General features: G+C 42.5%; 2 protein-coding genes across 7 annotated transcripts in view; both read right to left on the bottom strand.

Moving 5' to 3' along the window:
• Nucleotides 1-15504, bottom strand: part of LOC135493717 (WD repeat and FYVE domain-containing protein 3-like) — a 43359-nt gene extending 27855 nt beyond the window's left edge. For 4 of the 6 annotated variants that reach the window (XM_064781250.1, XM_064781274.1, XM_064781258.1 and 1 more), the window contains exons 1-22: nt 15396-15504; nt 12006-12213; nt 11614-11737; nt 10429-10700; nt 9940-10132; nt 9339-9525; nt 8847-9013; nt 6873-6928; nt 6252-6496; nt 5885-6045; nt 5672-5767; nt 5228-5421; nt 4814-4952; nt 4270-4513; nt 3865-3951; nt 3399-3633; nt 3063-3277; nt 2537-2895; nt 2055-2273; nt 1701-1876; nt 1281-1331; nt 250-478 (exon numbers count right to left, since the gene is read on the bottom strand). In XM_064781250.1, coding sequence (XP_064637320.1) covers nt 250-478; nt 1281-1331; nt 1701-1876; nt 2055-2273; nt 2537-2895; nt 3063-3277; nt 3399-3633; nt 3865-3951; nt 4270-4513; nt 4814-4952; nt 5228-5421; nt 5672-5767; nt 5885-6045; nt 6252-6496; nt 6873-6928; nt 8847-9013; nt 9339-9525; nt 9940-10132; nt 10429-10700; nt 11614-11737; nt 12006-12197 — 3841 coding nt within the window. In that variant the 5' untranslated portion in view covers nt 12198-12213; nt 15396-15504. The remainder of the gene's footprint in view (nt 1-249; nt 479-1280; nt 1332-1700; nt 1877-2054; nt 2274-2536; nt 2896-3062; nt 3278-3398; nt 3634-3864; nt 3952-4269; nt 4514-4813; nt 4953-5227; nt 5422-5671; nt 5768-5884; nt 6046-6251; nt 6497-6872; nt 6929-8846; nt 9014-9338; nt 9526-9939; nt 10133-10428; nt 10701-11613; nt 11738-12005; nt 12214-15395) is intronic. The other 2 variants (XM_064781265.1, XM_064781289.1) reach the window with 1 other exon arrangement.
• Nucleotides 15505-16444: 940 nt separating this feature from the next.
• LOC135501160 (dehydrogenase/reductase SDR family member 7B-like) lies at nt 16445-19737 on the bottom strand. Its single transcript, XM_064793079.1, has 7 exons — nt 19642-19737; nt 18970-19117; nt 18619-18725; nt 18099-18318; nt 17620-17712; nt 17178-17330; nt 16445-16923 (listed from the first exon to the last, which is right to left on the bottom strand). The coding sequence occupies exons 2-7, from the start codon at nt 19115-19117 to the stop codon at nt 16712-16714; spliced, it is 933 nt and encodes a 310-aa protein (XP_064649149.1). The 5' UTR covers nt 19642-19737; the 3' UTR covers nt 16445-16711.
• Between the last annotated feature and the right edge of the window lie 4522 nt (nt 19738-24259).

Here is a 24259-nt window from a genome sequence, read left to right as displayed (position 1 = left end):
GTGACTGAATAAATCTAGCATTATTGAAAGTTACTGACACAGCAGAAACATTGGATTGTTTTGAAGGTGTGCTACAACTCCTTGACCTGTCACACAAATTAAATGTATCACTGCTATTCATAATAACAAGACCACACAACTCCAAACTTGACTGAAGATGTGATGCCAAATCATACTAATATGATTGAATGAAGAGCAGATACACTCAATGTCAAGTACCCTAACCAACAGACTCCTCCTGGCACTTACCAAAGACTGGAGCCTGGAAACAACCAATATAGTTTGGTCCAAGTCCATAGATATTCTTGAGGTTACTTGCTGAGAGGATTTCTTCAACAAGATGGCAAGGCCCCTGCCGCCAGATGAGCTTTGATTGTTTCCTGATCTGTGGTGGCGTACCGATGAAGGTGAAAACTGACGTAACCGCGGCAGCACTTGGATTACCACCGCCACCTATGTTTGGAGAGATGTAGTGAAGCTGGAAAGATAACGATCAAAAATGATTTCTTAACAAAGATAGTTCTACTCAAGTCAACAATACACCTGCAAAACCTGACTCGTAAACTTTCACCTTGTGCAAAGTTGATTCACCAGATGTATGTTTAAAATTTATAACCTATCAGAAATTATGATACTGAACTAAAAGTCTTTGATTCAATTTTGTTATAAGTGATAATGAAATATGGAAGATGGATGAAATTAAATGATGCCAAGAAAGATTTTGTAATGATATAAATCACTTTGTAACAAAATATTCAAAGCAATTAACCAAACTAATGAAAAGTGAAGCAAAATGGGCTACTAACAGCCTCTTTGAATTGACCAATATAAAATATACGTGACTTTAAAATGTGACTGTGAATGTTGAGCATGCAAGCAAAATCCGACCAAAACCAACTCTGTTTAAACTGATCACTTCTGGAACATGTATCAGGTTTTAAAGTTACATCCTCATGCCAAGTCCTGACCAATGTACACCAGATTTCGAGATGCTTTGAGAGGAAAGACAGACAACCAACCACCTGTTTTGATGATAATTAGAAGGAAAATAAGCCCAGCACCCTGGAATAGTTTTCGAGTATGGATGAAAAAGCTGGAGAAGAGCACATGTTAAGTTTTATGAGCTACACCGCAGCGGGCAATTATTATCATGCTATTTTCTTCGATACTATCGCTCTACCATCAAACGCAACAAGCCCCAGCCTTGATGAAGGAAAGGTGATATTAGGGCTGGAAGCATTAAGATAGTGCGTTCTAGAAAGTGTTCAGAAACAAATTACCGGCGAGGTGACTCCCTTGCCACTTCCGACATAGGTAGGTATGTAGAGTAACTGCAGGAACATTCAAAAATATTCATACTTGTTCTCTCCAGTAAAAATTTGGTAAAATTCTAGCCAATGGCCGATATGAATAAAGTCTTGCAAATGCTTTTACTCCAATTTTGGAGTAGAATGGCCTAGAGTAAATTTACATGGAGATTTATATAAAAGCATTTGCTAGTCTTTATTCAAATACCCATTACCACCTAATTTGTGTGGCCACAAATTTACTTCATTTAGTCGACCAAGCAGGTCCATTTCAAAGTCTTGAACTCAACCAAGTTCTTATACACCAACAAACCCTAAACGTTCGCCTCATGCCTTATATTGGTGCAGCTACTGCACAACTTAAAAGGACACAGTACCACGTGTCGTATTTACCTTCTGCGTGGCTATATGTTCTCCATCAATGTACACACTGATGCTGCTGTTCTTCATGATACCAGCTCGATGAAATATCAGTCCCAGGTGATGCCACTGCCCCTCCTGCGTCAACTCATGGCACCAGAATCGCACAGTATTCTCACTCAGGTTGGGATCTTGGAACTGCTCTGCAGCTACAAGAGATTTTTAAAAGGCTGTCAGAGTACTGGGTGAAGACACTTTTTTCTTTTAAGATCTATCATTTCTGGTACATATGACTCGTATAACTGGTCAGTAACTGTTGGTAAGCAAATATCTGCTGCATCAAGACTTAAAGTCATCTATGCCAAGATGAAAGTAAGCAAGACCCACCTTGTGTTAGCATCATAGTTTCCTGCGTCGATGCTATTAGTGCCCGGTCCCGGGGCGAAAGATACACCGACAGACAGACAAGATTTTCATCACGGCCTTGGATAGTCCGCACAATCGTTAGTAAGCGTACTGGATGAGCATCAGCAGGTTCTGAGAATTTATCCACGCAGATCCAAGTCGAGAAGGAAAAGCCATATTGAGGTGGGAAGACACGCTCACCTACAAACAAGGACACCAGATCAATAGTTTGTTACCTACAGTATCCCAAAATCCTGACTTGAGACTCAGAGGAGCAGTAAACTTCTGTTCTTAACTTTTGGTTTACAATGAATAAGGGGCCAGGTTCAAATAAGGGCATTCTCAACCCACGATGAACTGGCATAGATTCAGGAAAGTAATATAGCTGGCTCAGCGCAGTCCCTTGAGGAATCTGGCTGCCAGTACTGCACTACGTTACCAAGTGCTCAATGCTATATACTTACCAGTTCCAATTCCCCCAACGATGGAGGTGTCAAGGTTTCCAACCATGCCGACGCCGACCACAGACGGCGTGGGAGGACCCTGGGGAGCAATACTGGGCAAGTAGAGGCAACCAAATCCTTCTGCGTTCATATCAAATTCTACAAACGCAGGGGTCAAGGTCGTGCCATGGAGGCGAACATCTCTTGGAGTTGTCATGGATACCAAACATTTCACCCGCGTCAATGGGACTTGTCCCCCGTAGAGTTTGAAGTTGCGGCGATCATTGTTGTTTTCGATGTCTTCGGTGTCATTCCTGATGGCATCAAATCTTTCGTCCAAGTCGTTACAGGAAAGGGGAGAGCCCAGCCGAAGAAAGTCACTGATTAGAGAGAGAACATTTTATGAATCTGCCGAGCGGTATAACCTACACAGGCGACAAAGCTCCAGAAAAGCATCTGCGAGACACACTGGCAGATTTCTAAATATTAATATCTTGTGCTGGAGAGTTAGAAACAGGAAGACAGAACAGTGGAAAAGCTGACTTACACAAGATCCTTAGGTGTCAGAGACTGTGCCGCAAGCCTTTCAAAGACGTACTGCAGCGGTGGGTGAAGGGGGTGAGCTTCATTATACAGGGACACTTCACAGTAAGTAAGGAGTTCATGGGGGAGCCCGGCCTCGCACATCACTTGCTGGTTCCTCTCCTTCTTCATGAGGGACTTCAAGACCTCTGCCGTCTGCACTTGAAGCTCCAGTTCAAGCTGAAATGAGAAGTTTATACAATGAAACAATTGACATTATCAGGAAGATTGTGGGCTCTCACCGCGACAATCAAATGACCATGGACTATGATTAAAAGTTCTGGGCAATCTAGGATATTACCTGTTTCGCAGTTGGGCACTGTATCGCGGGCAGTAGATGAAGAATTGATGTGACAGCACCAGAGTGTACGATGATTGGATCAGGCTGCATAGCTGACAAGGTCAAGGTCAAACTCCCCGTGCTGTTCCTCTTGCCAGCATTGGAATTTGAACTTGCTGATAAGGAATTCTGTGAGACGTCCATTCCAGACACGACTCGTTTGACACCGGCTGGTTTTTGTGAGAGTGCTGGAGGTCTGAAATTGAAGTAGATATCACATCTCAGTTACGTGTTCATCGGAAAAATCAGAAGGCAAGCAAAAGACCCAACCATGTGAGAAACAGGAGTAGCTTGTGATGGACTTGCAATTACCCCCAACTGGCACTGGCACATAAAAAACTTTCATCTTGCCTTGGCTGAGGAATAATCCCAGGAGAATAACAACTCCAAGTGCACCGTGAATGTTGAAAAAGAAGAAGACCCTTACCTATCGAATGCATCCAAAGCCATGTCATAAAGATACCTCATCATACGGCAGGCAGACACCAAAGTTTTGGGGATATCTTGTGGAAGCCTGGGAAAAAAAAGATGAGAATACATCAACAGTGATACTCAGCAATCGGCCTGGAGATCCTGCCGCCAGGATGTGCCTACAACCACCAGCCGTCTGCCTTCCACCAGATGCCTGGAGATCCAGCCACCGGGTTTTTCCTACAACCATCAACCTTCTGCCATCCTCAAGATGCCTGGAGACCTGCCAACTTTGAGTGATACAGGTATACTTGTGCTGTACTGCACATGGTAAGTTTTTAACTACTAAATGTCATATTCAGGCAAAGCACTTTGATCAATTCTGATTTTCTTGCTACATCTAGAAATAGTCGAAACTCACCTGCTTTCCTTCATCAGGCAGAAGAATTCATCAAACGGTGGCTCGTCCATGAGAGTCCAGTTATCACTGCAATTTTTAATCTTTGAACACGTGGTGAAACAGCCCAACAACCTGACTGCCTCAGTTAGGCTTCCATATCTGACCTCTGTCGTGAAGAACCTTGCATTGGCTGGTTCATAACGCATTGCGATTGTCAAAGTGCTGAAGACTGATTTCAATAACATCAGGATGTCTTTTCTAGAAACTGCAAAGAAGATGATGGGAAATTTCTACCAACTTTTGATGCTGGAAAATATATTCTAATCGAATCTGCATGCACAGGCTTGTGAACCACTGTCACTTCTTTCCACTTACATAATTTTGCCAAGTGATAAAAACTTAGGCAGTTTTTAAAGGATTTAGTCCACAGCGCTTCAAAAACAAGTCTCAGTTAACTCATCATATTCCTGGACAGGAAACCCATTGTGCTAGGTCAGAAGAAATGGATCTGGATCTGACCTGGATTCAAACTCTACACATAATGGTTGAAAAAATCCATACTCACTGCCTTCCCAAGGAGACTTTGGTGGATCAGCAAGGCAACCCTCCATAGAGACCAGAACAGACATCACATACACAAATCCTCCAACCTTACGGAACACAGTTCTCGTACGATGGCTCTCCCTAAGACAGTTCAACAATGCCTGATGGTTGGAAATGATAAAACATTTCATAAAATTGAAATCTATAAAATTCATTCAATATATTGACAAATCCCAAGACGAGAGCTAGACATGAGACATTCTACGCAGCTATATGTACTAATGTCCACCGGCATTTCTTCCAAAATGTCAGGGAAAATTGAAATTGGCAATACCTTAGGTCAATTTCCAGAAATATGCATGATTTATCAGTAGGACAAAGACCCCCTTCTCTGTATGAACGTCATCACCTCCATTACATAAGCAACAGAACTTACCTTCAAGACATGGGTCTTAAGTTCCAGCGCCTCAGTTGGAGCAGTATGCATTAGTCCAAGTAACGTGCCCATGTCGTCATCACCACCGTTCGATAAGATCAGTTGTTGTATTATGCTTAGAGCTTGCTGGCGGCAGACGAGATAGGGTACCATGTTGTGAACACAACGGGCACCACCACATTCTCTGAAGACGACTGGAAAACAAGATGATGTGCTCAGTACAGTTTCCTGAACAAATTCATGAGTGTCTACAGTTATGCCTTCAACTGACAGTCACTCCTACCGTGATACTGAAATTTACTTGACTAGGTGATTGTACCGCATTTCTTCTTGACAGCAATACGATGAACACCTGAACATACTGATTCCAGGGTAATGTCACACTATCAGCATCCCGATCAAGGGCCTTGTTTTGTTATGAATACAACAATTTGTTGCACTCACCAGCATTACTTGAGTTTCCATTTAGTGTAAGAGAAAGACCATCCATCGCCAGGAAACCCATCTCCTGGTTTTCTGCTGAGATAGGCTCCACGTCTTCTGTAAGAAAGAACATACCATAACAGTTTAATTTAACCTTCAGATCCTACAGCAAGGCCAAACAGAAGAAGGTTCTTTCCAAAGTCTTAATTGCTCTAGGGTAAAACAATACTGTACCTTCATCGCTACTGACATCCTTGAGCAACGCAGCATACCGGTGGAGACAAGTAACCATGACCTCCAAGAGACCCACTTCCCGGAACACATCCTTGAAGATGCTGTGATGGCGCAGAATCCTCAGTAGTGTCTTCATGCAGTAGATATTTGTCTCAACAGACCTAGGAAAGGAACATAAAAGCTTTAGTCTTAATTTGAATCGCTTTGAAAACAAGACGTCTTTTCGGGCAACTGCTTTCGGAAAGATCGGTTCATTCCAAGACTCGACTAATTTCAGAGCTGCCAAAGGAATGAGAGGATGATATCTTTGGACATGAAAATTGGCCCTGTAACTTTATCTGAGGCCATCATAAAAATTTCAACTTACGTTTGTGTTTTGACAAGAATGCTGAGACTAATGAGCTCCTTACAAGGCACGAAATTCAAACTGAAAACCAGGAACTCGAGGATCTCAAAAAACTTTTGCTGTATTTCCGGAGGCTTAATGTGTATCTTTTCTGTGAACTGCGAGAGAGTATGCTGAGGTTCCAGGATGAAGTAATTTGCATTGTCCTGGTGGTAAATGCTGTTGATCACATCCAGTATGGTGCTGCACAGGTGCGTTGTGTTCGACTGAAAGCAAGAAGGAATTTCATTTACTTACTTACACCTTCAATAAATGCCTTTGGTGTTTAGTGGAACTGACACACAGTTAACTCTAGGTCCCGATAGTTTGGAATTTGAATGCAAAAACAGCTGTCCAAACTTGACACCACTTGATCACTTAACAATCACTGGCAGTCTTCATCTATCTAACTCATTTTTTTCATTGCTCTTCCACCAAGAAGAGGATCATCATCATCATGTCCCGCAGCCATGCGGCCATTGGGGTGACCCTAAGCTGTTAACGACGCAATACCACACGGTTCTGACAACCCTCCACCAACGAGAGGATAAGAATCGGAAGTAGAAGACGTTATGTCAATATTAAAGCAGACGTTTCACCTACCTTCAAGAAAACTGACTGAAGCACTTGAAATGCTTGGATGTTCCGTACACTCACTCCTAGAAAGAGGTAAACAGACACATCAATGGTTTCATTTCAAAGCAGAAAAACATTCAGATAACACTACTCATGACTGGTGGCCATCACATTAGTAGGTAAACCTTGGCTGAATGTCACCACAAGCCTGTGGTACAGTTGTCAAAGACATGCAATCTAGGGGCGATTAGAAAAAATGTGAACTAAAGACCACACCAAGTGATGCTGAAAACACACATTTGATCCGTAACTGAAAAAGGACCATTGACGGCATTCAAGTTTGCAATCATGATATTTCATTGCAATTTTAAAAGCACAATCAAAACACACAAAAACAATTCTAAGATAGGTCTCCCAGTTAGATGAGCACTTTTCAAACTTTGGTGATTCAATGGTGAATGCCTATGGGAAGGAAGGTTCTAGACTCCAGAGCAGAGGAATGGACCAAGGCACCGCAGCAGCAGTAGTAGGAAAGCTGAGGTCTGTAAGGTAGGAGTCGTTACAAATGGAATACCGTAACAGGATTAACAAGTTACCAACAGCTATTAGCCAGACAGTGTGAGTATTGCAGATGGAAACCATGTACCAGTGCTTTGAGGAAAACAGAAACATTGCACTGGTTGGACCACTTGGCAGATGGTTTATCATTATAAGTAAAACTGCAAAGATTCAGAGGCACCTTTAAATCTCAAACTTGGAAAATATGAATATTAGAAACTTCAAATTGGGAAATTTTGAATAGATATGCACAGGTGATAACAAAGTGCTCTAAGGAGGGGGAGTCAAACAAACTTTTAGCTGTGCAGAAAAAAACCCAAGATTATGCAGCGTGGAAGCCATTCTGATTCGGGAAGTACCAGGTTATGGTTATCACCTGACATACAAGGAGAACAAATCAGGATTACGAAATAAACTCACTAACTAGGATTCCTCCTTGAGATAGAAAATTACATTCATTACATTTTCAATGCTTGATCAAACATCATCAAAGAAGGTCAATCGGAAATGGCATGAGCATAAAACGCCCTGGAGAACAAGCAATTGGCTACCAGAGTTTGGTACAGCTGTCCTGAAGAATGGAGGGATGTTGTCCAGCTAAGTTAGAAGCTCTGAGTCAAATTACAAGAAAGTCATTTACAAAAACACCTTTTGCCCTCCATCCGAGTGGAATCAGGCCTTCAGCATATTTAGGATGTTTGTACACAGGGGTGCGTTTGAACCTTAGACTAGTTGGTCCATTAGCACCCTCAGGTAAGCCGGATTCAGGGAGAGCTGTGCCAATCTGCTAGCTAACTGCTCATTTCCTTGGGCATTGAACAGAAATATAAATGATTTTTCAAGTCAAAGTGCTGTAAACTCATCAACTACTTGCCTCTGCCGACTGTGCAATATGAAAACATTATTTAGAAAGAAGCAGTGTTAGGCTCGTTATAGTAAAGTGGGGTGGGCATGCAAGTGATCTCAACTAAGGACGATTTTCTGTGTTAAATCACAACGAATGTTACAAAATTTACACCGACCAAGTACACTCCATATATGTAAATTTGTTCGCCCAACACAATTAACTAGCCATGCCTTACAATTAGTTGTTAGGGAGGGAAGCTACATTTACATGCATGTCTCAGTGCAGGTTCTATCTAAATCTAGTAACTTAAATCTTGCCAATTTAGAAACAAACTGAGTAAGAGGTGTCTGAAATTGGAACAACTGAATTGAGTTCCAGCTGAGTTCTCTGGCAAGCCACACTGCATCTTTGTAGATAGCAAGCAGCTTAGGCAGAAGACAAAGTTAGAAGCAAGTGAAATTAAGTAAATACTCAATTAGGAAAATCCCGTTTACTTTGTGAGAATTTTACGCTTACAGTATTGCCAACACAGACACCTACATATTTACAACAAACAAACCAAATTCAATCTCTAGTTTAACTTTAAAGGAGCTTACCTTTGCCAGAGGGTTGTGGTAACGTGAAGCCCGGCATCTGGAATAATGACCCTGTACTGGCAGTGCCTGGCTTGAGCTCAATAAATCCACACGTTGTCAGCGAGCCAACAATTAGCACCAGGTTACGCAGAGCTTGTTTAGCTTCCTCTGCTTCGTCCTGCTCCAACCTGCAACAAGGTAATACGCTCAATCAGAAATTCTATAAGGAATCGTTTTCATCACCAAGCACTGCTACGTTTAAATTTGATGGCAAAAATTTAATATCAACGCATTTGGAATGGAAATTATGCCGGCAATGTCATTGGTCGTCTAATCAAAACTGCTCAGCTGTCAGGTACCTTAACTTATGTCCAAAACTCCTGGTTTGTGCCCCAGCAATCTTGATGAGACAACCAAGGACCACCAGCTCGGTATCAATTCCTTCAAACCTTATCTTTGCCTTTGCCAAATTTCTCACAGTTTTAAACAAGATTTTCATGCCATTTCACTTACCTCAAGAGGAATTCCGACAGAAATATATACCCATGACAAGCTCTGAAGTCATCAAGGAGAACCTGCGACACTTCACTCGAGTCTTTCAGGAAGCAAAATACTGTCACGAACATCTCCACGATTTCCAATGGTGAGAGTTCTTGTACTCTCTGCATGTTGTATATACATAGTGCCACACAGCCTTTCTCTGAAAAAGAGATGAATATTTCAGAAGCCAAGGTATCTCTTTCATCTATAAAGTTCAGATATGTAATCTGTCGATCATTTTTCCCAGTGATAAGCGACAGCTGCAATGACCTGTGATATCATTCCCATGCAATGTCGACAGCAACGCCAACTAGAGACATCACTTTACCAAATGAGGTGCAAAAATAGGCAAAAGCGTCATCCACAAAACTGGCCAACCAAGGCCAAGTGCAACATCAGCTTTTACTATAGCAAGGCTAGCTTATATTGCTATGCAGCCATTGCTTCCTGGGAGAAAAAACATATATTCTGTATGGCAAGATACTGTGCTCTGTTCTTTTGTTCCCAAATTCTGGTTCTAACAGAAATGATGACAACAATCAGTTTCGATTTTCACTGGGCTAAGAAGGCTCACCATGAATATATTGCACAACTGATGGAGTAAGACCATGCCGAGAAAGTGTCATGAGAACCTCAGCGGAGCTCTTCCGCCACGGCACATTATGCGGCGGACACCAACTGGTTATGGCACTGAACAGTAATGTGAGATCATCCTTCAAAGCAAGTTCTTCAGCCGGCGATGCATGGCTACACAGCCGGATCTGAACCTGGAAATGAAGACAATACGGATTAGAAACAAATGGACGGTATTAAAGACATCCACTTCCCTCCTGTTAGTGTTATCCTACACATCAAGTTCTTCAGCCTGTGATGGCATGCTTGCAAAGCCGAATTTGAACGAAGAAAGCAGTAGAGTTGGATGAGCACAAATGATAGAATATCTGCTCTTCCCTTCGCCTGAAGATCTCCCTTTCAACAAAAAGTTTCAGCTTTTTCTACAGACAACTTGATCGATCCTCCTTTTATTTAGCCTAAGCTGTTGCTGGCACCAATTTCTACCCACCTGCACAAACACTTTCTGCAGTAGGATTCTGCGCTCTCTGGGTGTGAAAGCACACTCCGGTGTCTGATTGGAGTCGATCACGTCAGGTAGGTCAAAGAATAGATAGAGACATTTGACAAGAGTCGAGGGTAGTGATGCAGCTGTCATGCAGTCGATCAGACTGGGGGAGCCGGTTGAGAGGAGGTTGATAACACTAAGTAACATCCAGCCATTGCTAGCTTCTTCTGTTGATTCGATTTCAAGAAATTTGACAATCGCGCAGCTTGCCATGTCTGAAAAGAATCGAATGTGCCAGATTAGATTTCTTGAAAATATTGGTGTAAATTAACTGTTCTTCACAAGTCAAGATCTCTCATGGCCTATCTGCATATAAGCATTTTATGCTGCATGTCACACACAAGTCATTTGTGCAAGGGTAACTCAACGTGAATTAACAGAGGCACTGTACTTGACATGAGACAAGAAACTCATTTGTGGCAACAGACAAAATTCATTCTTGGTTTCATACGCAAAGGGTTCCATCCCAGTTTCATACGCAAAGAGTTAAATCACTATCTAGCCAACCAACCAAGTCACAAGATGAATGACCAATATCGACAAAACAAACATGTGTATCTTTGATAATGGAAAACAAACGCATAATGGAGCCAAAGGCACGAATTAATCAGTTATGTACGATGCTGAAAGTGGTGAGCTGACTATCAATCAAACCTATCAGATGACGTTTCAATCACAAATCAATGAATATTGATGAGATTGTGTTGTCTGCATTGACTCCCAATGACGTTGTCGTGACATCAGATGACTCAGTAAACAAGGCATGATAGCCAAATCAACAAACAAGAGACGCTTACAGTAACGATGTGAGCATCTTAAGCAGTTCTTGAGAGAGTATTATATCCATCTCTACGTTGCTCTTCTACTCAATTATTGTCAGAGAAAACTGATCTTTTCGGATATGTTTTTTTGCAGACACTTTGAGAATGTAACACACTGATCATCTCAACCAAGGCCAGGTGCAGTAGAATTGATGGTCAGTTCTTTATTCTGAAGCTCATAAACCATGCCAAAAGCATATGGCACAGAAATATTTCTCCATTCCAGCATTGATCATTATGATAACAATAACATTAGTATAACAATGCATACTGGTAGGCATTATCAAATGATTTACTCAAGCATTACCTGTGGATTGATTGGAGGCGCGCCGTCTGATTTCGCTGACCATCAGTTTAGATACGTGGCTGCAGAACTGAAGTATATCGCTGAACTTCTCTGTCATATCACTGGAATGTGATGAGCCAAACACCTGCAAGAAAACAAACAATATGCATCAAGAGAAAAAGTACAAACTGAACTGGCTGTCAGAGGGGTGTCTCAGTGATGGTAGAAATTGCATTTTGTGACAATGATGACAAGACACAGATTTTCTCACTGTGTGGATCTTTAGCCAGCACTAGCATAGGCACTCAAGTTCTCGTACCTGGAATCTTTCATTCAAAGGACAGTTGGGGGGGGGGGGGGGGGGGTAGTCATCAAGTATTACATGTATACTGAGTCTAAAAAAGATTACTCACCTTGATGAAGAGAGGTAACATTGCATACAGCTTTTCCTCTTGCTCCTTCTGAGTGGTCCCGCCGGGAGGATGGCGGAACTCGTTAAAGAGTTTGCGGAGATGCATGAGACCAAGGACATTGTCATGACTCTGCGCAGCTGATTCCGTGACAGGACGGGTGTGACCACCCATTACTTTACGCATTATATTCATAACGACGTCTGATTTTCTGAAAGTAGAAATAACATTCGACATATTTACCCATGATGGAAATACATGCATGAGGAGCAAAATATGAATCAAAGAACGTTTGAGAGAGAAGCAACATTCAAGAGTTAAAGATCCTGTAATGCCAAAGATACAAGTTTCTGTACTTGTCAACATATTGACCTTTTTGTAAAATTGTTCAAGTACATGTAGCAGCAACATGCTGTAAGAAATCGCCTTGCAGCGCGAGATTCTGTGGTCCGATCCACGAGAGCTTGAGTTAGCTTGTACGTAGATGATATTGATTATTTTAACTGTTTCTGTCATTCACAGATCTTGTGTAATCCCTCGGTTATTAGCAGTCAAGCGACTCACTGCATTAAACAGGATGCAGAACACTATGGAAACCAATTAATTTATGATACTGTTCTTGCAGCCTCAAACTTTTATCCCGGACGTGTAAATTCTATTGGACTAGTTTGAAGTCCAACTCAAAACAGAGTGTGTGATGTTTAAGTTAGTGTCACAAATCATAATCATTACCAAAGGAGAGTTAAAATCAGCAAAACTAGGAAGTTCATACACCGTTTACAATAATGAGCCAGGCTCAGACTCGTGATATTGATACATATGACATGTTCCTCAATAAGTCAATTTGATAAAGACCAAGTATGTACAAGCTCTGTATGAACATGAACAACTTCTCACTGGACCATTAATCTACTTGCACAGGCAATGAATGACATCCATCTTGTTAAGTTATACAGTAACTGAGTAATGGCACAGAATAAATAACTTCTTGATACTGCGTTCTAGGAAATATCCTTTCCTTATGTTATCAAATTATTTCAAAGGGACATTCGACGGAAAGACTCGCACACACAAGATGTTGCAAGCTGATCAGGCGAAATCCAATAGCTATTCTGTCTCCATAACCACACATACTGGGCTATCCAGAGTTTATAACAAGAGAATAGTCTTTACTATCTTTTGACATTGCTGACATCACAAATTTGAAAAGAAATTTCCTCAGGAGAGATTTTTCAGAGAGCACAATCATAATATTAACCTGAGTTACATCAGAACTTGACACCCTGATTAAAAGGAATTGTAAAGTTGACAAGAGAAGAAAGAAAGACAACTCAAAATGTCAGAAATGGCATCAGGTTACAATGAAACATGGCACAGCTAGTTACAAACAATGCTTTGGGTCGAATTCAAAGTTAAGCTTGATGCAAAGACTTGATGATACTCATGATTGACTCAACCCAGAATTTGGGAGATTGCCAAAATTATGAATTAATGAAACGTCTTTTCACTCCAGAGATACTAACATTTGATCAATCCCAAAGAAACCAAATTGCTCAAAGAGGTAATGACATTGAAGACATCCAGACTGTTAAAATACCATCAGGCAGTATGATGATTGAAGTAGAATGGGACCAAGATCAATGTATTGATTGGAATCCAATGGGAGATACGATACAATCTAGCAGACCAGAAAATATGCGTCATTATTGGAATACCCATGCTGCTTACAATGCTATCTGCAGTCCTGACTTGTTTTGTATAAAATTCTGCTGGCAAGAAATATTTCTCAAGGTTGGGGTGGAAAGAGCCCAGAGGATGAGCACTCATGTGACTTATATCAAGAACTAATAAATAAGACTAGTCATTATTTATTGTTGATAACATGTACCACTTGCAATGACTGAGACCAGCCACCACAACAGTGATGTTGACAGATAGGGATACTCTATCACATAATGTAATTGAGTATAACAGTCAACGCAAACAGTAATGAGGAAGTGCCGTGCAAACAAGCAGTTTTTGTCACTGTGAACCTGCGATTATAATCGCTGCTATCTCATGAGCCTATGTGCAACTTAAGATCGCTTGTCCGCAGGCAAAACCAATAATTGCTACGTTTGATATTGCCCACACAGATTCTTGTCACAGGCACCTGCAATGACCACTGCAAGAAAGATTTTAGCGGCAAAATCATTTGATAGAGGAAACAAAAAACAGTATAGGCAATGATAAAGAGGGTGAAACATGAATATGCAACATCATGGCATGGCCATGTCAAGACTTTCATCAATCAAGAATGTGGGACTTCCACTCGGTGTCAGATCGATGACCAATCAACATAATCAAAGACTCTGTAAGCCCAATGGCCTGTGTTTTCTGATCCAAGAAAGCATGACTATTATCACAATAGGTGTGTGTTTTGACCTTTGTCAATAAGCTAGACAATGGGACAGTTAATGGCGCCAGAGCCATATTTGTCATGCGTCTTTGACCCTGTAGACCTACTGCAAAGACGTAGAGTTTTCCCAGTCCCAGGTAGTCTACATGCGCAGCGTGTACTATAGGCGTCTGGAAAAGGGCCTACCTGAATCAGCTGATCATAAGTCTTAAATTCCTGCTGTGTAGGAAAGTGATAATTGGTTTGACAATCTCATATCCGAGACTCTGGGTCTCTCGCGTGGTGGGGCATCCAGGCACAGTGCCCCGCAGTGGGAAAGTACTCAGAAGTTTCTCAATCCAACAGTAACAACATGGATAGTCACACTGACATTGTAGCAGATTGCTGACAACACTAACGTTGCGTGATAGTTGTATCACCAGTTTTGCGTTATAGGGGCCTACCGCCTTTCACGTCATGCCATTAATTCCCGTTAAAAAGTTGCGATAAAATACTCACTCCTCTCATGACATGGCAATACATATCGCGCAACATTACACAAATTTTCAGACAAATATAGAACCATCACCATGATGATGTATACTCACTACTCAGTCATGTCAGTATTAATTAGTAGCATTCTCTACTCTACATTCAAGAAGGCCCTAGTAGACTAAGACTAGGCCCTAGTGTTGAACTTGAAGTACTACAAAGCCAAAGGAAAAAAATATGCTCTAAATAATGGCTTAGACAACATACACACCCAACATACAACAGACTTACTGATAATATTACATGAAAAATCCATTTCATGGTGTGGGCTGTCAACCTCAGTGTCATGTCAATTCATTTCTCGTTGTATACATACATGCATGTAGGCCTACATTGCAATGCATTTGTAGTGCATTTTTCTTGAGAGCGACTGCTGATGAGGAGGGAAAAGGTCATCGTTTGTCATTCGCCGAGCTTTACTTGCAGTGCGAATGCCAAATTTGAAAAGGTCAAGACGTAATTACCTCAATACTTGATCATTAAAGATATATTTAGTCGCAAGGAATCCCTTTTATCTGTATTTTTGTCATCGTTTTTCACAAAAATAGAAAACTCCTCGGCCGAAGGCTGCCATATTTGTTGACTTCACGGCGCATGAGTGAATAGACATGACGTCATTCCCGCAATAATTTAAAGGGACACTCGGCTCATTTATTATGTGGATTACATTGTCACAGCATCACTATCGGATGAAACAATCTGAGATGAAGAAAATGTTGGCTCTGTTAGTTTGCTGCATTGCTGCATTCCTTATACTTTTTCAGGAGTGCTAGTTGGGTCATATAGTCGTTTGGTTACATCTTGGAGGAATTATACTTGACAAGTAATACTTGTCAAGTATAATACTTGAAGTTTAATTCCTCCAAGGTTACATAGTCACAAAAACGAGGAACCTAATACCATGATACTGTACTCACGTCACAACCAAGGACGGGTCTGAGCATCACATGAATAATCAAGATCATGTCATAACATTAATCTTATTTCAGGGCTGAAGTGATAATCTTCAGTTACAATCTCTGATAATTGTTTCACTGTATTGTTTAGAGATATCATCTGGGTGGTCCTTTAAATATGGGAGACAATTGTCAAAACTGTCTGTCAGAAGTAGCCTATGCTAGAAAACTGCTGGTTGGATGATCCAGGTCTTCGGCTCTTTTTGGCTATGAATGGACTCAATGACTAAAACAAGTGCATGGGAGGATATCAACCACAAAGTGCCCATGTATTGATACATCCTAGTCCAGTACGGGTGCCATGGCATTCCTCCCGCCTGCATAAGTGCCTTAAAAGATGGTCTTTGGAGGGAAGCTGTTGCAGCAAACATGCCTAAAGCAGTTGAGCTTTCATCTTTACATGGTGGCAGGATGGTCTTGGTCATTCCACGTGTTGTCTCCACCTCTTGTTGGACTGACACAATGGTCCTTAGATGTAGGAAGAAAATCCCAAAGAGCTTTTGTAGTCAACTCATCTCAACTTTCTGGATCCTTGGAACAAAAACTTCAAATCCTAGTTTCAATTAAAAGGTGTCTTTATTATCTTCACATTGCTGTCAATGGTTTGACAGGATATTTAGTCAATATAGTAGCACATACAGCCCTGTAGCACAATGTATAAAGCCGGGGAAGTCACAAAGTCATTGCATATATAGAAACTGTATTAGATGTCCAGATAACCCATTTAAGCTTTCATTAAGAACACACATTTTGCCTGGTGAGTAAAAGTTCAATTTTGTAAATCCATTTGAATGTTTATGACTTCATCTGAGACACAATGAGTATCACTTTTGTTTTTCCATTAATTTTCTCTGTTTCCTTGCGCGTTTTTCCATGACGGACGCCATCACTCCAGGCAATAAATTCCTCACATAAACAGCAATGCGGTGGGCAAATGGAGCTTGTAGGATATCAACCTGCTTTGTCCTCACAGCACTTAAGATACCAGCTGCAACATCCTCTGGTAACATTCCAGTCTTGGTACTTTCATCCATCACTGAAAGGTCAGCATTAAATTTTCAATTAAAGGAGGAATAGGAAGGGACTATAGGTTAAAACTGGTGGTTTGAGGTGACAGTGTCACAACCACGGTATTGCTGTTTAGACTGTTGACCATTGAGACACAATCATGGACAATGTCACAACCAGGTCAACTGATCAGATCCTGATTGACATCCATCACTAGTGTGTGACGGTACAGGATTGGGCTTGTTAAGGTAAGATGAGATGAAGTTACCAATTGATACTTACCTCCATAACTTGAGCCATCACCTGTCATGGCGTTCAACGATATATTTGTTTTGATGTATCCTGGGCTCACAATGCACACCTGGATATTGTGTTGAGCTGCTTCTGCACGAAGACAGTCAAAGAATGCTTGCATGGCATGCTTGGAAGCAGAATCTGTAATAAACATGAACCAGTGTATGCTGGCAATCATAAGCTTAACCTAAAACCACACATGAATAGTAAACTTTGGTGGCATAGTGGAAGAGGGTCCAACTAGTGATCGTAAGGTTGTGGGTTCAAGGCACGACCAGCTCTCAATACTTTCAACTGGCCTGAAATGGTCAAGTGAAGGAGCATGTGTGCTCATTGGTTTCTACACAAAGATTTCTAGATTATTAGTGTGGATTCTGACATCGAATTTGGTTTCAGTTATTTCTGATTTCTTAGTGTGTGGTCTACTTACATGCTGATCTGAATGGTATTGATAACTTCCCCTGAATACTGCTGACTGCCACAATATGACCCTCTCTCTGCTCTATCATGGACGGAAGAAGAGCTGAAAAAGACAGGTTGCCCATTTTAAGGTGAATACCCAGCAGACACAGATCAACGGTAACATGTTACGTCAAGAGAACTGTTTACAGCACACCCAAATAAGCACAGACATGATTTAGAACCATCGATTCAATAGTCTGTGTAAAAGCTCTTATGATAGAGGGAGACACTGTCTATCTGCTCTTGTAAACAACAATGTTTTTTTCTTCAAATATGCATTAATGTCCTGTGTGTTCTGAGCCCTTCAACTATAGAATATCTACTTCTATTTATCTAAAATCAGCAAGGAACTAAACAGCAACAGCAGATTCTAGAAGAGGGTATGACATTGACCACAATGAAAAATCCCATTACTACTCACTGCAACAGACAAACAAGACTACCCACCTTTTGTAAGTGCAACATGGCCAAAATAATTGACAGCCATCAATTTCTTTTGGACTTCCAAGCTTGTTTCCAAAATCTCCCCTCGGTAACTCATTCCTGCATTGTTGATGAGGATGTGTACATTTCCATGGCAACCAAGAGCTGCTTGTGCTGCTTTTGCTATGCTGTCAAAATCTGCCAGATCCAACTGAATTATATCAGGATCAAACAGTTTTTTATTCTGTAAGTGAACAAAAGAAATGTAAACTATTTCATAAAATACAAATTTAAATTAATATCAATTTAAAGCACAAAATTGGCAAATTTAAATGTACCCAACCCACTCAGAATCTGATAAGTCTACAAACTCACAAACATCGGGATTGCTTCAGAAGTTCAGAGTCTTAGAGAATAGCCGAACAACTCTTGGAAGATTGTCAATAAGATTTTGCTTTGAAACTGCTTACGAATCTGTGTTACAAAGTCCTTAGTCTCACAGAGCAAGAAGGAACATTTTAAACACACCACTCAATATACTTACAGGCACATCCAAGGCAAGAAGTTCTTGCTTGACTTTCTCCAGTGCATCAAGGTTTCTTGCAGCAAGAATGACTTTAGCACCAGCTTTGTAGAATATCACAGCACAGGCTGTAACAATGAAAAGAAAATTTACTACGCTTTCATAAAAAATTAAAGACTGAATATCTAAGTGTAGCCAGCAACAGACCTTGATAGCTAGTGACATCTCTACCAAGGACCGATTCTTCCTCCAAGATAAAAATAAACCAATGGCTAAAACTGCATGAACTGATCGCATCTGAATGAAGAACCCGTCATTGACACAGCATGCTTCTATCATTTAATGTGATTCATGATGAGCATTTTTACATACCTTTACCAAGGCCTGAGCTTGCACCAGTGATGAGCACCACTTTCCCACGGACATCCACTTTCACTTTACGCTGTCGAAAGTACCAGAACAACATGCACAGTGAACATGGAATGAGCACACTTGCAACAGTTGACACGACACTTGGCATCTGAAAAACAAGGAATCACATCAGTACACCAAGAACGCATGAGACGTTGTTCGATATTGTATCACAGCATTGTGAGAAGCATTGTGAAATGATGGCGATATAACTAACCCACGAAGTGGCGATACAATCATGCAATGTCGTTAAATGTATTACCTGGAATAACTGCATGCGTACGAATGATGCGACATTTGTCTTGAATCTTGCTTGGCGCTGCTACAGCTTAAAGTGCTGTGGTACAGCTTAGAAGCAGTGTCATCATTGGCGAAATGGACCAAAGTTTGCGAGGGGCTGAGTTTCGTCCAAAAATAGATCTGTTTACACACTACGGCAATGCCAATGCCAATGGCGTATTGCAGGTACACGTCAACGGGTCATTGATTGTCGGACGTCAGTTCGCCAAGAAAACCAAAGGAATCGAAGGATTCATTGAACTCATCAACACATCATTAGTTTTCAGTGAAGTGCAACTGTATTCCTAGGTAAATCACTTTGGTATATAGAGAGTAAGATTACAATTAACTCACGTTAAAGTTTGAGTTCCGGGGAGGTGGCGTTGTCAGTACGTTGGTTTAGGGGCGCAATAACCTAGCTTATAGCGAGCAATTAATACACTAAGATTTCAGTGATTAACATAATAGTTGCAAGTATTTGGCATTTTAGACTCATATTTCGTGCTATAATAACTACGTTGTAAACATAATGCTCAAAATTGATTCATGAAAAAGTTGTTAGGGCAATATCAAGCAAGCAGTAATGGAAAAAAGTGTAATTCCATTAACTGAATATTGTTTTTAGACACTATAACATTTTAGGCCTACTTTTCCGTAAACCACGAGAACAATGTATGTGAAAAAAACAACACATATAAGTGAGGCGCCGAGTATACAGTAATTGTAAGGTAAAGAAAAGCTCGGTCTCTAAAGTCTGGAGGTCCGAAGTCCGTAAACGTGGCGGTCACGAGAGTGGCTTGTCCTTACGGATAGATCGAGAGGGCGGTTTGGGGTTCCGCCGACGGTGCTCGCATGCATTTGTCGTATCCCCGAAACCTTTACAAAGACAACAAATCTGGTGGCATCCATGACGGTATAGGAATTGACGGTGAAGTTACAAAAAATCTGGTGGCATCCAATGACGGTATAGGAATTGACGGTGAAGTTTCAAAAAATCTGGTGGCATCGAATGACGGTATAGGAATTGACGGTGATGGATCTCGTGGCATATCGGATGCGCATCCGATGACGGTTAGTTTTATACTAGTATGTAAGTGCAAGCTCTAGTGAGCACACACAACTGTTGAAAGGCTGCTCCACCGTGCTGACAACATGATGAGAGAGATGAGACAGTCACAGATAGGCCAAATCAGTCTTGGCTGCTCTGCCAAGTTGTCAACATGGTGAGAGAGATAATGAAGTCACAGCCAGGCTGCATCAGTCTTCGCCGCACTGCCTAGTTGCTAATATGGTGAGAGAGATGAGACAGTCACAGCCAGGCCAAATCAGTCTTGGCTGCTCTGCCAAGTTGTCTACCTGGTGAGAGAGATGAGGAAGTCACAGCCAGGCCACATCAGTCTTCGCTGCACTGCCTAGTTGTTATTATGGTTAGAGAGATGAGACAGTCACAGCCAGGCCGAATCAGTCCTGGCTGCCCCACTGTTCACAGCATGATGGGAGAGATGAAACGGCCATAGCCAGGCCGAATTAGTACTGGCTGCTACACCGTGTTGACAACATGATGAGAGAGATAAGACAGTCACAGCCAGGCCAAATCAGTCTTAGCTGCTCTGCCTAGTTGTAAATATGGTGAGAGAGATGAGGAAGTCACAGCCAAGCCACATCAGTCTTCGCTGCACTGCTTAGTTGTTATTATGGTTAGAGAGATGAGACAGTCACAGCCAGGCCAAATCAGTCTTCGTCGCACTGCCTAGTTGTAAATATGGTGAGACAGTCACAGCCAGGCCAAATCAGTCTTGGCTGCTCTGCCAAGTTGTCAACATGGTGAGAGCGATGAGACAGTCACAGCCAGGCTGCGTCAGTCTTCGCCGCACTGCCTAGTTGCTAATATGGTGAGAGAGATGAGACAGTCACAGCCAGGCCAAATCAGTCTTGGCTGCTCTGCCAAGTTGTCTACCTGGTGAGAGAGATGAGGAAGTCTCAGCCAGGCCACATCAGTCTTCGCTGCACTGCCTAGTTGTTATTATGGTTAGAGAGATGAGACAGTCACAGCCAGGCCGAATCAGTCCTGGCTGCCCCACTGTGTTGACAACATGATGAGAGAGATGAGAGAGTCACAGGCAGGCCAAATCAGTGCAGTCTTGGCTGCTCTGCCAAGTTGTCTACATGGTGAGAGAGATGAGGAAGTCAAGGCCAGGCCACATCAGTCTTCGCTGCACTGCCTAGTTGTTATTATGGTTAGAGAGATGAGACAGTCACAGCCAGGCGGAATCAGTCCTGGCTGCCCCACTGTTCACAGCATGATGAGAGAGATGAAACGGCCATAGCCGGGCCGAATTAGTCCTGGCTGCTACACCGTGTTGACAACATGATGAGGGAGATTAGACAGTCACAGCCAGGCCAAATCAGTCTTGGCTGCTCTGCCTAGTTGTAAATATGGTGAGAGAGATGAGGAAGTCACAGCCAAGCCACATCAGTCTTTGCTGCACTGCTTAATTGTTATTATGGTTAGAGAGATGAGACAGTCACAGCCAGGCCAAATCAGTCTTCGTCGCACTACCTAGTTGTAAATATGGTGAGACAGTCACAGCCAGGCCAAATCAGTCTTGGCTGCTCTGCCAAGTTGTCAACATGGTGAGAGCGATGAGACAGTCACAGCCAGGCTGCATCAGTCTTCGCCGCACTGCCTAGTTGCTAATATGGTGAGAGAGATGAGACAGTCTGAGCCAGGCCAAATCAGTCTTGGCTGCTCTGCCAAGTTCTCTACATGGTGAGAGAGATGAGGAAGTCACAGCCAGGCCACATCAGTCTTCACTGCACTGCCTAGTTCTTATTATGGTTAGAGAGATGAGACAGTCACAGCCAGGCCGAATCAGTCCTGGCTGCCCCACCGTGTTGACAGCATGATGAGAGAGATGAAACGGCCAAAGCCAGGCCGAATTAGTCCTGGCTGCTACACCGTGATGACAACATGATGAGAGAGATGAGAGGGTCACAGGCAGGCCAAATCAGTCTTGGCTGCTCTACCAAGTTGTCTACATGGTGAGAGCGATGAGACAGTCACAGGCAGGCCGAATCAGTTCTGGCTACTCCACCGTGTCGACAATAATTATGGTGAGAGAGATGAGACAGTCACAGCCAGGCCAATATCAGTCTTGGCTGCTCTGCCAAGTTGTCTACCTGGTGAGAGAGATGAGGAAATCACAGCCAGGCCACATCAGTCTTCGCTGCACTGCCTAGTTGTTATTATGGTTAGAGAGATGAGACAGTCACAGCCAGGCCGAATCAGTCCTGGCTGCCCCACCGTGTTGACAGCATGATGAGAGAGATGAAACGGCCAAAGCCAGGCCGAATTAGTCCTGGCTGCTACACCGTGTTGACAACATGATGAGAGAGATGAGAGGGTCACAGGCAGGCCAAATCAGTCTTGGCTGCTCTACCAAGTTGTCTACATGGTGAGAGCGATGAGACAGTCACAGGCAGGCCGAATCAGTTCTGGCTACTCCACCGTGTCGACAATAATTATGGTGAGAGAGATGAGACAGTCACAGCCAGGCCAAATCAGTCTTGGCTGCTCTGCCAAGTTGTCTACCTGGTGAGAGAGATGAGGAAATCACAGCCAGGCCACATCAGTCTTCGCTGCACTGCCTAGTTGTTATTATGGTTAGAGAGATGAGACAGTCACAGCCAGGCTGCATCAGTCTTCGCCGCACTGCCTAGTTGCTAATATGGTGAGTGAAATGAGACAGTCACAGCCAGGCCAAATCAGTCTTGGCTGCTCTGCAAAGTTGTTTACATGGTGAGAGAGATGAGGCAGTCACAGCCAGGCCAAATCAGTCTTGGCTGCTCTGCCAAGTTGTCAACATGGTGAGAGAGATGAGACAGTCACAGCCAGGCTGCATCAGTCTTCGCCGCACTGCCTAGTTGCTAATATGGTGAGTGAAATGAGACAGTCACAGCCAGGCCAAATCAGTCTTGGCTGCTCTGCCAAGTTGTCTACATGGTGAGAGAGATGAGGCAGTCACAGCCAGGCCGAATCAGTCCTGGCTGCTCCACCGTGTTGACAACATGATGAGAGCGATGATGAGACAGTCACAGCCAGGCCGAATCAGTCCTGGCTGCTCCACCGTGTTGACAACATGATGAGAGCGATGAGACAGTCACAACCAGGCCAGGTTTAAAGGACAAATATCAGGAATATCACATCAAAAGAATCATTTGATTGATTAAGAAAATGTAACTTTTCAAATCTAGATACATGAGAATTTTTTTTGATATATCTACTATGACATCTTCACTTATATACTTCTAAATATCATACCATAGAAGAGGTTTCATTACAAGAAAATATCAGAATGTCCACAATGTAAACCATGGGAAATTTTTAACTTTTTTGAAATATATCCTGACCATGCACACTCGCTCCCCCGAAGTGATGTCACACTGCCTGAAGGGATTTGGGTCATATTTTCCCTAAACTGCTTCTCTTAATTGGGTTGCTTCTCTAAGGATTCTTCGACTCTTTACACTGGGCTTGGAAATTCTTCCAGGCCTGACACTGCTGGCCGCTAGGGTTCGAATTCCGTTGTTGGATGTCAGCTTATCGGCCGCGTCGGAAGGAAATAAAACCACTTCAGTGTGGTGGGCAAAAACTGGTCTTGTGACAGAGTTTACTACAGCGCACGACACAATGCAATGCATTACATCGTTCTTCATGTAACTCTCACTACAGATTGCCAGTGAAGTTAGACTGAGGCGAACTACAGACTTTAAAACCTGCCGGTTCCACCCATTAGGGCAGTGGAGCCAAGGGAGCGAAACGACTGGGGGCGAAAATGTCAGGGAGCGTAACAATCACAGCGGCCGTCTCAGCGTCACCAAGCGGAGGCTAATGGTATTAGGCTAGGCGGCGCTACCAGCAAAACGGAAACCATGCGCAATTTCGTTAGAATTTTGAACAATCGTGCGCAGA

The sequence above is a fragment of the Lineus longissimus genome, chromosome 1 (assembly GCF_910592395.1).
Source record: "Lineus longissimus chromosome 1, tnLinLong1.2, whole genome shotgun sequence".
Lineage (NCBI taxonomy): Eukaryota > Metazoa > Nemertea > Pilidiophora > Heteronemertea > Lineidae > Lineus > Lineus longissimus.
The sequence above is the reverse complement of the archived record's forward strand: the minus strand, read 5'-3'. Positions and strand labels throughout refer to the sequence as shown.